Source organism: Hesperophylax consimilis, chromosome 19 (assembly GCF_061612785.1).
Source record: "Hesperophylax consimilis isolate HC1 chromosome 19, BYU_Hcon_1.0, whole genome shotgun sequence".
NCBI lineage: Eukaryota > Metazoa > Arthropoda > Insecta > Trichoptera > Limnephilidae > Hesperophylax > Hesperophylax consimilis.
This window is the reverse complement of record NC_142854.1, coordinates 18,713,362-18,728,666: the sequence shown is the minus strand read 5'-3', so window position 1 is coordinate 18,728,666 and position 15,305 is coordinate 18,713,362. Positions and strand designations below refer to the sequence as shown.

General features: G+C 48.2%; 1 protein-coding gene across 1 annotated transcript; it reads left to right on the top strand.

The window, feature by feature from the left end:
- Positions 1-9,138: 9,138 nt before the first annotated feature.
- Positions 9,139-14,007, top strand: LOC149414942 (uncharacterized). The gene has a single exon (XM_089643420.1). It carries the CDS (start codon positions 9,139-9,141, stop codon positions 14,005-14,007), a length of 4,869 nt encoding a protein of 1,622 aa, XP_089499546.1.
- Positions 14,008-15,305: the final 1,298 nt, after the last annotated feature.

The following is a 15,305-nucleotide window of genomic DNA, read 5'->3' as shown; positions in this document are numbered from 1 at the left end:
TTTAATTATTTAACAGCAGCGGTGATGTAAGTGTTTGTGATATTTTGAATATCAACATTCTGTGCTATTATCGAACTTTATCTGTCATCTTTTCCAGATGTGATAATGGTCCTAAAGACACATCCCGGAGTAAAACCTGATTCATGTCTCCATTGTAACTACTCCAGCTTACGCAAATCAAATTTAAAAATTCACTTACTCACCAATACTGGAGAAAAACCTTATTCATGTGTTTATTGTAACTTCACCTGCTCAGACAAATCACGTTTAAAAAGGCACTTACGCACCCATACTGAAAAAAAACCTTAATCATATCCCCATCGTAACTATTCCTGCTCACAGAAGTCAGATTTAATGACACACTTATGCGAAGATACTGGACTAATAGTTTAATTCCTTATTCGAAATTTGAAAAAAACATCATATAATAGATATATTTTTGTTTTATTATTAAGTACCTCAGTAGGTATAAACGTTCCTGCAGTGAGTAAGTATGTAAGTTTCTTAGTTAAAAATCTTAATTTTGTTTTGATGTTTCAAATTAGCGAAAATTAGAAACAGACTTTTTTACATAAGGAGGTAGGGGAGGGACGGGCAGTCGGGAGACATAGGCACCCCCCTTTTATTCTGATCCGGTCACAGATTTTATTTTTTTCCTTATTTGGTAGTTTACTTTACCGACTGACAACACTGTTCATCCATAGACTATCTGTGATTTCTGTCAGTTGTTACACCCAGACACGTTTGAAGGTAATGCACTCGTAAAAGTGAATATTTTGTTGTGGTTTCGGGTCGTAATAAAGAGACAACTTACGAAAGGTATGTCTATTTTTTATTATATATCTCTTGTATATTTACTAACTTATAAATCAAACTGAAATTTATGCTTAAATACCTAAATAAAAAGAAATACCGGTAACTTATTTTGAAAATATATACAGAGGGAGTAATGGGCATTCTGATGTGAGGGAGGTTTTGGCACGCCCAAAGCTCCCTACTATATATTGAGTATAGGAGGATTTTTTAAAATTCTTATAATTAAACTATTTGAATAATTTTTATTACAGAAAGATGGCCTTCAAATTCAAAAAGAAAGGTTTGCGACGGGAAATTCCTAAAGATTTGATATTACGAGCCATAGAAGAGGTATCAAAAGGATCAAAAATAAAAACAACAGCTGATAAATATCATATCCCTAGATCAAGTTTGCAACGGTACCTTAAACAAGATTCTGTAAAGGATTCTTCGCACAGATTTATAACCTCACAAATTTTCACCGACGAAGAAGAACAAAAATTGTCAAATTATATGATAGTTTGTTCTAAACATAATTATGGATTGGCAAAGATACAAGCACGTAAATTGGCCTATGACTATGCTGTAGCCATAAAGAAAACTAATATTTCTGAAAATTGGATCGATAAATTTACTATAAAAAAGACTGTTGTGCACGGCCGAATCGAAGACATTAGTCATACCATGGCTACAATAAAATTTGTGAGGCTGAGTAAGATAAGAAACACCTTTTTTTCCTGAAGTAGATGACGTAGCTAGTGTCCCACTAGACGACATCAAAACTAAATTGCCAGGACCAAAGACATGCAATAAAACCAAACGTGGTAGCTCTAAGTACACATTTGATAAACCTTTATGGGTTATACATAATCTTAGATAAGTTAAGATACTATTTAAGATGTTTTTTATTTGTTTTTAACTTTTATTTTTGAATACTATTATGGATATCAAGTGTTTTATAGGCCATGCCCAAGCCTCCCACAGGGTGTGTCCAAACCTCCCTGCCATAGGGAGCATCGGGCACTTTTGAATAATTTCTGAAATTATCTCGTAATGTTGAGACTGATTATAATTTCAAGAAAGTTCTCTCTAAAATATCTAGCCAAATGTGTGGTGAAATAAGAAGTGGCAATAAATATTGATTATCTATAAGATCTGATTTTTTATGCATTAAATTGTGAAAAAGTGCCAATCCCTCCCCTACCTCCCCTACTCATTATTTTGTGAAAATTATTAGATCGCAAAAATTTATAGTTGTGCTACGATTAATCTATTATCGTTCTATTTTTTGGTTCTTCTATTCTTAATTCGACACGATTACATTAAATTAAATAATAACTATAATAATATACTTAATTGATTGTGGATATAGGTAGGGGTACTTAACCCTTAGGCTGCCTTTACACTTGGAAGTTTTTCCTGTAAGTTGCTCACGTAAGCGACTTACGACAAATTTACCAATGTAAACGACACCATAAGTCGCTTACCGTAATTTTTACCAAGTTACGGAAGTTTTTTTTACGTAAGTTTTTGACAGGTCTAATCGCTCACGCGGGAATTTACGGCTCTCTCACAGCTTATCAAAACAGATTGATGAGTTGAGACGCTTACGGTAAGTTTTGACGTCACTGTCGGGATGGTAAAACAGAAATCTGCAACACTGACAGGTCTTTCTGCCGTTGCTCCTCGGGACTTGTTTATTTGTCGCCATGAACAGCTTTATGAAATAATACACTGCAATAATCTATGGAGACTAACATAACATTATTTATCATTAACACAATGTCATGTTTAAAAAATGCCTATGTAAATGTCTGATAATGATTCTAGTATTCGACTTCACGAACTGATGGATCAGCTATCAAACTTCACAACAAATTAATATCTCCAATGAATGCATACAAAAATGCAAGGAAAAAATTGATTGAATAGATATAGAATTGATAGATATAGAATTAGATATAGAATTAGATATAGAAATAGATATAGAATTGATAGAAAATTGAAAATTTCAAAACTCTATAACTCAGTTAATAGTGCCGACCTCCACCTAATTCTTACAGATTCGGATTTCCCAGCCCTAAATTAATCTAAATCAAGTTCAATTTCGGTTATTCGAGTGACTCCCATAAACTGAATTTTACCCAAATGCAATACAAGAATACATAGAAAACATTACCTGACGCCAAAAATCGAAGAGTCACCACTATTTTTTCTAACTAACTAACTAACCATCACGCCTTTTCCACACACTTCTTGCCTCATTCACATTCATACATCGTCTAATACATACTCTTCTATTATTCTGACTCTTAACATGGCCCGATTCAAGTATCTGATTCACTTGGTCGTGCCATGTCTTCCTCGGGCGTCCCCGACTTCTGCTACCATTCACATTTGCATCGTATATTCTCCTTACACTCCTTTCTTTGCTCATTCGCTCTACATGCCCAAACCATCTAAGCGTCCCTTTCTTGATCTCACTCATTACGCTTACATCAGCCTTGTACTCTTTGCGGATCTCCGCATTTCTCACACGATCGTAACATGGTGTTACACTCATACGCCTAAGGAATCTCATTAATTTTTCAGCTGGTGAAATGGCATTCCGAAAACGAGTATCATTCTTTTTTTAATTACGGGCCAATCATTTCCAATATGTATTAGAAGTCAGTTTTAATAATTTGGATAAAATTAAAGAATTTTTGTTGATCCTCAATTCTTAATTCTGCCGTTAAACGAACGTAAGCCCCATCAGTACTTCTTCTTTGAAGCCAACTCCTAATCCAACACACTCTGCGGCCCTTACGTTTTTGTTTGACAAAATTGTGCATAATATCGCAGCGGCAATCCGTTGTGTGCGGAAATGGGTATTACATGGGGATCCATGATCTAACCGTAAATAAACAAAATCCTGTTATCAAATATTACTAACTGACAGCTGTCAAAGTCAGCGGCAACGCGTTGTCAGGAAGCCATCTTACCAAAAATAGAATTACTGGTGTAGCGGTCTCTGTGAGAAGTTCGTAAGTTAAACTTCCAAACAACTTCCGTGAGCATTATTTACGATAAGTTGGATGCATGTGTAATCGCTCCTGTGAATAACTTATCAAAAATTTACGAAAGTCGTAAATTTTACTTACAAGTGTAAACCCAGCCTTACCACTCATTTTTCGAGTGCCCGCCGACATCACTATTTGTACGCTTCAACTCAGTTGTCGGCTGGCAGCCGACAAGATAAGACGTGCGCGTGCGGTGTATTTTCATGCGCAAAACTTGACATGTGACGTTGTTTCTTGTGATTTTTCGATTAAAAAAAAAACATTTAAATTCACGTTTTCATAAGATTTTGACTGATTTCCGTTTTTATTTTACTATAAAATAACTTTTGCAAATTCACATAACCTAAAATGGGGGGAACTTCGCGTGATATGGCATCTGAATACCAAGTGTTTTCGGAAGATGAATCTTATATATATTTTTTTTTTTTTTTTTTTTACAGTATTACCGCACAAGAGTCCCAACTGCTCCCGTCTGGAGCCAGTGAGACTATGGCATCCCCAATTGGGGTATGATGTGAGGCTGAGGGTATTGGGGAGGGGAGGGAGATGGGGAAGAGGAAGGTGGGGAAGTACCTGGCTATTCAGATCTGGTCACCAGATGAAAAAAAATCACTTATGAAAGTGACAGTGAGTACGAGCCTGTTGTTTGTGATTTTGAAGATCCTGATGATGATAGTGTTAACAGCACAGAAGGAAGACGCGAAATAGTGTGGTTTTGTGAGACCTGTTCCAGAAAACCTGGTCTTCATCATGGAGAATGTTTTTAAAAGTACCATACTATGCAAAAATATAAGTACTCCTTAATTTTTTCTGTAAACTGTTTTTTATTTGAAGTATAAATCATAACGAATGAATTTTTAACGATTTTTTTTAACTGTCTATCAATAAATTAATATTTTGCCACTATTTTAATTAGAGTTGGCTAATAAAATATATTAAAAAATAATGGATTGGTAAGGGTTAGTTACATATATGGTTATCGACTGACATAATACACTTATATACTATATTGCAACTAAGGGCTGCATGTGAATTCAAGTTGCCATTGTAGCAGTTCAATTTTGCCCTGCCACTATTTTTCAAACATCTGACAAGACCTCTCAGTTACTATCAGCTACCAATATAAATTCCATCTGTGCGTTCAAATACTTCGTATTGACGCTCGCCCCTGAGTTTAATCTAATTTTGTTGAAGAGAGATCTCTAGCTCTATGCGATATTGAAATAAAAGTAATATTTAAATTCTTGTCTGTTTTATTTCATAATCGTAGCAATCCCGATGTAAGTTTTCCATACCTGTTACAATGGCCCAAACGTGGCTTAACTAATAATTTTTAACTGTTACAATGGCGGCCCAACGCGGTTCTACTTGTTACACCATTATGCTTGCCTGGTCGCTATTAATTCCTAACTAGACATATTTTCTGTAAGCAGTAATTTTTTTGGAGGATATCAATATTTTGAGTTGAAGGGAAACATCTTCTGTAATTTTTCTAGTTATCGTCATTTTTAAATTTATTATCCATTGGTTTCCGAAAGTGTACTTAGTACGATGTTAGAAAAAAGAGAAAAAATAAAATTTAAGAAAGAAGTAAGGAAAAATATAAAGTTGTTATTAAGTTATATATTTTAAGGTTCCATGTTAACACCTCGACTCCGGTGATGGGTCTGGTTTGACCCAGTGTTTTAAAAAAAAAAGATTTTGCCGCAAATATCTCGTTTAGGCTAATTTCCTTTTGTCTATTCTTTCATCAAATATTTACCCACATTTCGACTCAAAAATGATTAAAATCGGACACGTTTTAAAAAAGTTATAAGAATAATTGTGTATAAAAACACGCAAAAACTCCATTTCTTCTCAGTTGAATTCGAGCAGCCGACAAAACAACATATCTCTCGCTCTGTCCTTCCGTCTTTGTCTCTCACAGTCCCGCGCAGATGTTGTCAACCATTCGGGCACATTTCTAGTATTGTGATTTTTGTTTGTGACTTTGTTTTAATTTTTGAAGTGAAACTTCTTTACGCGCGTCATGCAATTTCGAGGACCGGAGTAAAACCGACTCATGACCGAAACGAAAATGCGGGTACCCCCACCACCGATTAAAGTTCATTTGATCTAGTCAAAGTTTTGAAGTAACATATAAATGCTTCTTAGCTCATCCCGACAACTGGCGTTGGTGGTGTAATGGTCAGCATAGTTGCCTTCCAAGCAGTTGATCCGAGTTCGATTCTCGGCCATCGCACATTATTTTTTTGTTTTTAACGCCTTTTTCATTCAATATCTTATTTTTTAGTAGGTCAGAACATTTTTTAAAAGAAAATAATATTGCAAAATAATAAAAACACTTATCTCACTGTGATAAAACATTACTCCGCTAGAGCGCGCTTTGCGTTATTGTGTTGGATTAAAATTATTATCTAATCCGTATATTATGATAATTGTATTACATTTATTTAATTAATTTATTTATTTTGATAATATGTAATAATTTACAGAAAAAAAAATTAAAACTATCTCCCTCTGATAAAATATCCGTTCGCTAGAGCGCACTACGCGATCTTGTGTGGGATTCTATTTCTGTACATTGTACATTATTTTTAAAAATATATTATATTTTGGGTGTGATGTAGGTAACATTATAAAACATAACAAGCTCTCATATTTTCAGAACCTACATAATATAATCAATTTATGCGGCTTTGCTTACAGTTGGTGCTCAGCGTGGTTGGCTTTCAATCAGTTAAGCGAGGTTCGATTCTCGGCTGTGGCATTTTTGAAGTGAAACCTTGTTGAGGTGGGGGAGCCGCTCACGAACGTTCTCTCTCTTCTCTTCTTTCCTCTCTCTCAGACACCAGCGAACTGCGCCACGCCAAGCATCAGCTGAAACTAGAAGTTTCACTTCTGTCTTGCGTAGGCTTGACACACCCACTTTTTTACGTACGAACGCAATGGCAAAGCAATATTATTTATCTGATAATGAGATCGAAAAGCTACTTAACAGTTCGAACAGTGAGATCAGTGATGATGGCGACTTGGAATTCGAAACATTAGATCCAGAATTTGAAAGTGATCCGGAAGAAATATTATTAGAGGAAATATCTGAAAGTGGAAATGGAAGTGATAATGAAGTTAGTGTAGGAAATTTGAATGAATCCGTTGCAGATCAACATTTATACGTGTCGAATTTCGGATTCCAATGGAATTCTGCGCCACCAGCCAGCTCACGTACCAGAAGCTATAACATTATTTCTACTACCCCTGGATTGAAAAACGGTAGCCAGAACATAGTATCCATCAGAGATGCTTTTGATTTGTTTATTTCAAATGAAATGGTGGAGGAAATTATTGAAAATACGTGTGACGGACGTACTGCTCCGGGCTCGGCCGCAGTCACCGACGTTAGGATTATAAGATAAATATAGAATTGTAGAATAAAATAAATCCTAAATGTATAAAATGTATGTAACTGAAATGTAACTATGTATGAAAATGTAAAAGTTATCAATAAATGAAACGTCGGAGCTTGGATAGAGGTATACGGGCAGAGAAGTATTTTTAGAGCTGGTACAATCATGAGAGCATTTAATTCGGGCACGATTATTAGAGTCGTGCTTATACGAGAGGGAACGTTCGGCCCCGGCCCGAAGCAAGGGGCCGTGCGCCGTCGTGGCGTGCGAGGTGCTTCGCCGTCAGAACGTTCCCCAAGCGCGATTCTGAGGATCGTGTCTGAACAAAGAGAGGCCGTGGTCACGTTCGACCACAGGGCCCGAAATTACCGGCCGAGAGGCGGTAGCTAGCCCGGCGGCGGGCCGCGGGCGCGTCACAAAACACGGGCCTCGATTCCAGGAATCAAAGAGAAAGCAGGCCCGTGTGAGCGTCGCTCGGCCAGCGAAGGCCGCCGGGGTCCTATAAAACGGGCAGCAGTCCCTTGAAAAGTTAGATATCCAGCAACCACCACCAGCTCTACACTTCTCTCTGCTCTGCCTTCTACCTCGCTACGACTTCTGACTCTACTCGCCTTCTCTTCTTCTTCTGACCCTCGCCTCACCCCGGACCTCTCTGCCCCCTACGACCAGACCCGGATTCTACAGCAAGGACGAGTATCAGCATCGGACCAGCTACAACGGCTACAGAGACGGCCCGTTCTACCCCTCCACGCCACTGAAGGAAGACATCTCACGCCTCCACGGATTGGGATCACCGCCCTGTTTACAGTCTTGTGTGTCACACATTACGTCTGATACATAAGTGGTCCTTCGCCGCCGGATCTCTCCGTGGAAGATGTCACCTTCACTGCGCTCTGGGAAGAACAGCGCTGACGGGGACTCATCGCAAGGAAGCGACGATCCCACACCAACCGGGGCGGCCGCAGCCGCGCCCCCCGGACTCCGGCCTACCGCCCCCATGGCCCCCTCTGACCCCCAAGCGGACCTTCTGGCTGGCCCCTCCGACGCGTCACCACCACAGACGCCCCCTGCCATGGCCGACGCCTCGTCGAGAAGCGAAGCTTCGAGCGAGGACACGCTCCGGCAGGTGCAGCTCGAGCTACGAGCTGAGAGGCGGCGCAACCAGAAGCTGCAGGAGGACAACGCCCGACAGATTGCCGAATTGATCGCCACGCTGAAGGGCCTCCCGCGGACCGCTTCTTCTGCAGCCTGGCAACCGGAGACGCACGCCCCAGCGCCACGGGCGGATTACCCGACGACGGCGGCGCCATCTAGCGGCTTCGGGCGAGACCCGGACTACGCAGCGGAGACGCGCGCCACAGCTCCACGGGCAGAGTACCCACCGACGGCGGGGCCATCTAGCGGCTTCGGGCGGAACCTGGACTACGCAGCGGAGACGCGCGCCACAGCTCCACGGGCAGTGTACCCGACGACGGCGGCGCCATCTAGCGGCTTCGGGCGAGACCCGGACTACGCAGCGGAGACGCGCGCCACAGCTCCACGGGCAGAGTACCCACCGACGGCGGGGCCATCTAGCGGCTTCGGGCGGAACCTGGGCTACTCAGCGGAGACACACACCACTGCGCTGCGCCCTGGCTACTCAGCGGAGACACACACCACTGCGCTGCGCCCTGGCTACTCAGCGGAGACACACACCACTGCGCCGCGTCCTGGCTACTCAGCGGAGACACACACCACTGCGCCGCGTCCTGGCTACTCAGCGGAGACACACACCACTGCGCTGCGCCCTGGCTACTCAGCGGAGACACACACCACTGCGCTGCGCCCTGGCTACTCAGCGGAGACGCACACCACTGCGCCGCTCGGATGAGCGGATGGCGTCGCTCATCGCCCGGCAGTCCAGCGCCAAGGACCTGCCGCCTTACGCTGGCGACGCCATAGAGTGGCAGGCCTGGAAGGCACAGTTCCTGCAGTCGACGGCTACCTGCGGGATGACGGCGGCCGAGAACTTGATGCGGCTGCAGCGTGCCTTGAAGGGAAAGGCGCGCGAAGCCGTCAGCCCTCTCCTCCTGGACCCGGCGCAGGTGCCGGAAATCATGGACGTCCTGGAGCACCGCTTTGGGGGCGCGCACTCCATCGCCACTGTCATGTTTGACAAAATAAGGCGGCTGACTCGGCTGCCGGAGGATGCGTCTACCGAAGCTCTGGTAGAGTTTTCCGGTGCTGTACAGAACGTGGTCGCTTCACTGGGAAATCTGAGGAGCGACTACCTCTCCAACCCTGCCCTACTCAGCGAGATCGCGTCGAAGATGCCTCTCGCCCTCCGCCTCTCATGGTTGGACAGGGTGGCCGACCAGGCCCAGGCCGCCACCGTGGTGCAGCTCGCCGGGTTCCTGAAGCGGCTGACCAACGCGGTGCCGCGGTCGGGCCTCACCGATAGCGGCCGAGCAGCGCGTCCGAGCATGGCCGAGCATCCGCGGGCCGCCCGCCCGCACCGCGACAATGTCTTCGTTACCGACGAGCGGCCGGAACCCCGCAGTGAAGTGAAGTGCACACTGTGCAAAGACGCTACGCACAAGTTATTCCGGTGCCCCAAATTCGCGAGTGAAACAGTGGGTGCGCGATGGGAGTTGGTGAAAGGGGCCCGGATATGTTTTAAGTGCTTGGACGGTGTGCACCAAACTAAAGCGTGTAAATACCGTGTCAACTGTGGGGTGGGAACGTGTCGGGTTCCCCACCATCGCCTACTGCACGACGCCGCTTACGCTCGCGGCCCCGAGGCGCAGACGGTGACAAACACCTGGGACCAATCGGGAAAGGTGCTGCTTAAAGTGTTACCTGTGACATTGTGCGGCCCCGGGGGCCAAGTGACCGTGCACGCGCTGCTCGACGAGGGCTCGACGGTGACCCTCGTTGACGCCGAAGTGGCAGACATTGTTGGGGCTGCGGGGCCGATCCGCGGCCTGCGCATTCACGGCGCCAACGGCATGTGTTCGTCGGATGCCAAGTCGCAGCGGGTCAAGTTGTCAGTGCGCGGTGACGGCTGTGAATACGCGATGGTGGCTCACACAGTGTCCGACCTAGACCTCCCGCGACAAACAGTGGCCGGCCACCGGCAAGTGAAACCACGGCTATTAATCGGCCAGGACAATGTTCATTTGATCGTGTCACGGGAGGTCCAAGAAGAGGATGGCGGCCGCATGACGTCACGGACGGCGCTCGGCTGGATTCAACATGGGGGCACCCGGCGGGACGTGGATAGCGGTACCACGCTAAACATGATCGGCGAGACGGCTGAAATGGTTGAAATCAGCGAGCTCATACGAAGGCACTTTTCCGTTGACTCGCTGGGCGTGACCGCAGTGAGCCGGGTGTTCGCCGACATACGCCGCGCCGAGCGCATCATGGAACAAACAACGCGCCCGCTGGACTCGGGTCGATGGGAGACCGGGCTGCTGTGGAGAGAGGACGACGTGTGGCTGCCCGACAACCGACAGTGCGCCGTAAACCGCCTCAACGCCCTCGAGAAGCGCTTGAAAAGCGACCCCGAACTGGCGGCAGCGTACGCGGCCAAAATTTCGCATCTGATAGAGCGCGGGTACGCAGTAAAGGTACCCGACGCCGAGGCTAGCGTACCGTCACGACGGAGGTGGTACCTGCCCCACTTCGCGGTCACCAACCCGAACAGCCCCGGGAAATTGCGAGTTGTTTTTGACGCCGCCAGCCGCTGCCGGGGAACCTCCTTGAACGACCGGCTGTTAACCGGGCCTGACCTGCTGTCATCCCTGTTGGGCAACCTGTTGAGGTTCCGGGAGGGCAAGATCGCCATAGCCGCCGACATAGAAGAGATGTTCCTCCGCATCAAAATAAAAGCGGAGGACCAAATAGCGCAATACTTCTTATGGCGAGCCGGTCCACTAGAGGCAGCGACCACATACAAGCTGTCCTCAATGATGTTTGGGGCCACTTGCTCTCCCAGCAGCGCGCAATATGTCCGCAACAGGGTGGCCGACCAAGGCGCCGCAGAATTCCCCGCCGCCGCCGCAGCAGTGCGTTCTAAATTCTACATGGACGACTATCTGGACGCCGCCGATTCCGTGAGCGAGGCTGCGGCGCTGGTACGAGGCGTCAGCACCCTCCTATCCCGGGGAGGCTTCCACCTGGCAAGCTGGGCCTCCAACGCACCCGCTGCACTCCAAAGCGTGCCGGCAGAGAAGAGGGCCAAGACGGCCATAGCCATCAGCAGCGGCGCCTGTGAAACCGAGAAGGTGCTCGGCCTGTCGTGGGATCCCGTCAACGATACATTCATGTATGAGTTCAAGGAGACGGAGAAGGCCGAGCTCATCCGGCACCCAACCAAGAGGCAGCTGCTGAGCACGGTCATGAGGGTGTTTGACCCCGTGGGCTTCGTGGCCTGCCTCACGGTGCGGTCAAAAATTCTCCTGCAGGATGTCTGGAGGTCCAGCGTCGGCTGGGATGAGCGCATCCACGAGGCGCACGCAGCAAGGTGGGCCGAGTGGATCAAAATGCTCCAAGGCCTGAGCATCCGCATACCGCGGCGTTGCCTGCTGAGCAAGGCCCACTCCTTCGCTCTACACCTCTTCTGCGATGCGTCTGAGGCAGCCTGCTGTACCGTGGCCTATCTAGTGGAGACTACGGGAGAGGGAAGCAGCACTGCCACATTTTTGTCCAGCAAGTGCAAGGTGGCACCGCTGAAACCGCTCTCCATTCCCCGCCTCGAGCTGCAGGCTGCGCTCATGGCTGCCCGCCTGGCTGACACTCTTCGCAAGGAATGCCAGGCTCCTATCACCTCCACCTCATACTGGACTGACTCCACCACGGTGCTGTGCTGGCTCCGTACGGACCCCCGCAGCTACTCAACCTTTGTGGCAAACAGGTTGGGGGAGATTGACGAGCTGTGCAACATCGCCAGCTGGCGCTGGGTCCCGACCAAGCTGAACCCAGCCGACATCGGAACCCGGGACCTGGAGGAACCGGACCTCACCCAGAGTGGAAGGTGGTTCACCGGCCCTTCCTTCCTGACAGCGCCGAGTAACCAATGGCCCCAGGAACGGCAGAGCCAACAGCCGGGTGACGAGATTTTGGAAAGGCGGCCAAATTTTGTGGGCCTTACTCTCGCCGTGGAGGATGGGCTGCCCTCCATCCTGCGGTTCTCGTCCTGGAACCGATTGATCCGGGCCACAGCATGGATGCTGCGGTTCATTCGGCGATGCCACCAGGGACCCGCTAGGCCAGCCGAGGGCCCCCTAGTCCTGCAGGAGCTCCGGGCCGCAGAATGGCGGTGGATAAGGCACTCCCAGGGAGCAACCTTTGGAGCAGAGCTACGCCAGCTCCACTCGGGGCAGGCCGTGCCCAGCAGCAGTCGCCTCGTCTCCCTCGCACCCCACATCCACAACGGGGTGCTCAGAATGGGCTCGAGAGTCAAGGGAGTGAAGGGAGTACCCGAGTCACCCATAATCCTGGACGGTGGTGACAGCTACACCCGGCTGCTTGTGCAACAATACCACACCCGAGCCGATCATGCGAGTGTGGAGACGACGATGGCCGAACTGCGCACCAGCTTCCACATCTTAAAGCTGCGCTCAGTTCTCCGCCACATAAAACACATGTGCCCCGCTTGTAAAATGCGGCGGGGCAAGCCGTCTCCCCCGATGATGGCACCCCTACCAGCATCCCGGCTTGCACGGCATGTGCGGCCCTTCACCAACTGTGGGATGGACTACTTTGGGCCCCTGGAGGTAACCATCGGGCGCCGGAAGGAAAAGCGATACGTCGCCCTCTTCACGTGCCTATCGACGAGGGCGGTGCATCTGGAGTTGGCCACCACACTAAGTGCCGACTCCGCCATAATGGCAATTCAAAGAATGTCGGCAAGGCGAGGCCAGCCGGCGACCCTGATGTCCGACAACGGAACCAACTTCCACGGCGCAGACAAGGAACTGAGGGACGCCGTGGAAGACATCTGTCGGGACCCAAGGGTCCAAAACTATGCGACCACCCAAGGGATGGAGTGGAGCTTCATCCCGCCCCGCAGTCCCCACATGGGGGGAGCTTGGGAGCGGCTCGTACGCTCTGTTAAGCGGGCGCTCTCAGCTACGCTCAAGGCGAGAGCGCCAAGGGAGGAGACCCTCCTAACGGCGCTGGCTGAAGCGGAGTACACCGTAAACTCCCGACCGCTCACCCACCTATCGGTCGACCCCAGGGACGAGGAACCGCTGACGCCCAATCACTTCCTCATGGGCTCAACGGGGAGGCGGCCCCACCTGGCCATGTACGGGGCGGCCGAGGAAGAGGTCTGCCTCAGGAAGCAGTGGAGGATCGGCCAACAGCTCGCGGACATGTTTTGGCGGCGTTGGGTCCGCGAGTATCTGCCTACTCTCGCCGCCAGGAAGCAGTGGCAGCAGCCAGTGCAGCCCCTACAAAAGGACGACCTGGTGCTGATTGTGGACCCGGCACTGCCCCGCAACAGCTGGCCACGGGGACGGATCCTCGAGGCCACTCCAGCCCCGGACGGACAGGTCAGGACCGTGAAGGTCAAAACCAGCACGGGGACCTACGTCAGACCAGCAGTTAAGATCGCGGTCCTCCTGCCGGCCTCTGATCCCGCCCCTAAGGGCACACACAGAGGACCTGTCCAGACGCCGCCCCAACGAACTCACCACCTCAGGGGGACCGGACGCCGGGGACCACGCCGCACCAAGTCGCAGCACGCCTCCCGCTAAAATGGGTGAAGCCGAGCTCCACGGGGGGAGTGTGACGGACGTACTGCTCCGGGCTCGGCCGCAGTCACCGACGTTAGGATTATAAGATAAATATAGAATTGTAGAATAAAATAAATCCTAAATGTATAAAATGTATGTAACTGAAATGTAAATGTAACTATGTATGAAAATGTAAAAGTTATCAATAAATGAAACGTCGGAGCTTGGATAGAGGTATACGGGCAGAGAAGTATTTTTAGAGCTGGTACAATCATGAGAGCATTTAATTCGGGCACGATTATTAGAGTCGTGCTTATACGAGAGGGAACGTTCGGCCCCGGCCCGAAGCAAGGGGCCGTGCGCCGTCGTGGCGTGCGAGGTGCTTCGCCGTCAGAACGTTCCCCAAGCGCGATTCTGAGGATCGTGTCTGAACAAAGAGAGGCCGTGGTCACGTTCGACCACAGGGCCCGAAATTACCGGCCGAGAGGCGGTAGCTCTCGCGGGCGCGTCACAAAACACGGGCCTCGATTCCAGGAATCAAAGAGAAAGCAGGCCCGTGTGAGCGTCGCTCGGCCAGCGAAGGCCGCCGGGGTCCTATAAAACGGGCAGCAGTCCCTTGAAAAGTTAGATATCCAGCAACCACCACCAGCTCTACACTTCTCTCTGCTCTGCCTTCTACCTCGCTCCGACTTCTGACTCTACTCGCCTTCTCTTCTTCTTCTGACCCTCGCCTCACCCCGGACCTCTCTGCCCCCTACGACCAGACCCGGATTCTACAGCAAGGACGAGTATCAGCATCGGACCAGCTACAACGGCTACAGAGACGGCCCGTTCTACCCCTCCACGCCACTGAAGGAAGACATCTCACGCCTCCACGGATTGGGATCACCGCCCTGTTTACAGTCTTGTGTGTCACACATTACGTCTGATACAATACGAATAAATTCTGTCAGCTCAATCCGAAAAATTCCAGCTTTCCTAACATTACGAAGACAGAAATGTATGCATTTTTTGGAGTTCTTTTGGCTTCAGGAAGAAATCGCGGCCGAAAGTTAGAACTAAGCGAACTTTGGACCACCGAGGATTTATTCCGGCAGCATTTTTTCCCCTCCGCTTTATCTAGAGATCGCTTCCGCTATATTTTTAGCAATATACGTTTCGATGACATTTATTGAATGATATAATATATCGATGAATTATTTTTGTGAATTTTAGCATTTTTAATATATTTTATCTAACAAAAAACTGTTAAACTTTTTATAATTGGTAGTGCTATATAATTATGTTGCTGCTGAATTTGTAATAATAAATCCATTTGG

Coding starts and splice junctions, on each gene's coding strand:
- LOC149414942 (XM_089643420.1), top strand. CDS start 9,139: ATGGCGTCGCTCATCGCCCGGCAGTCCAGCGCCAAGGACCTGCCGCCT.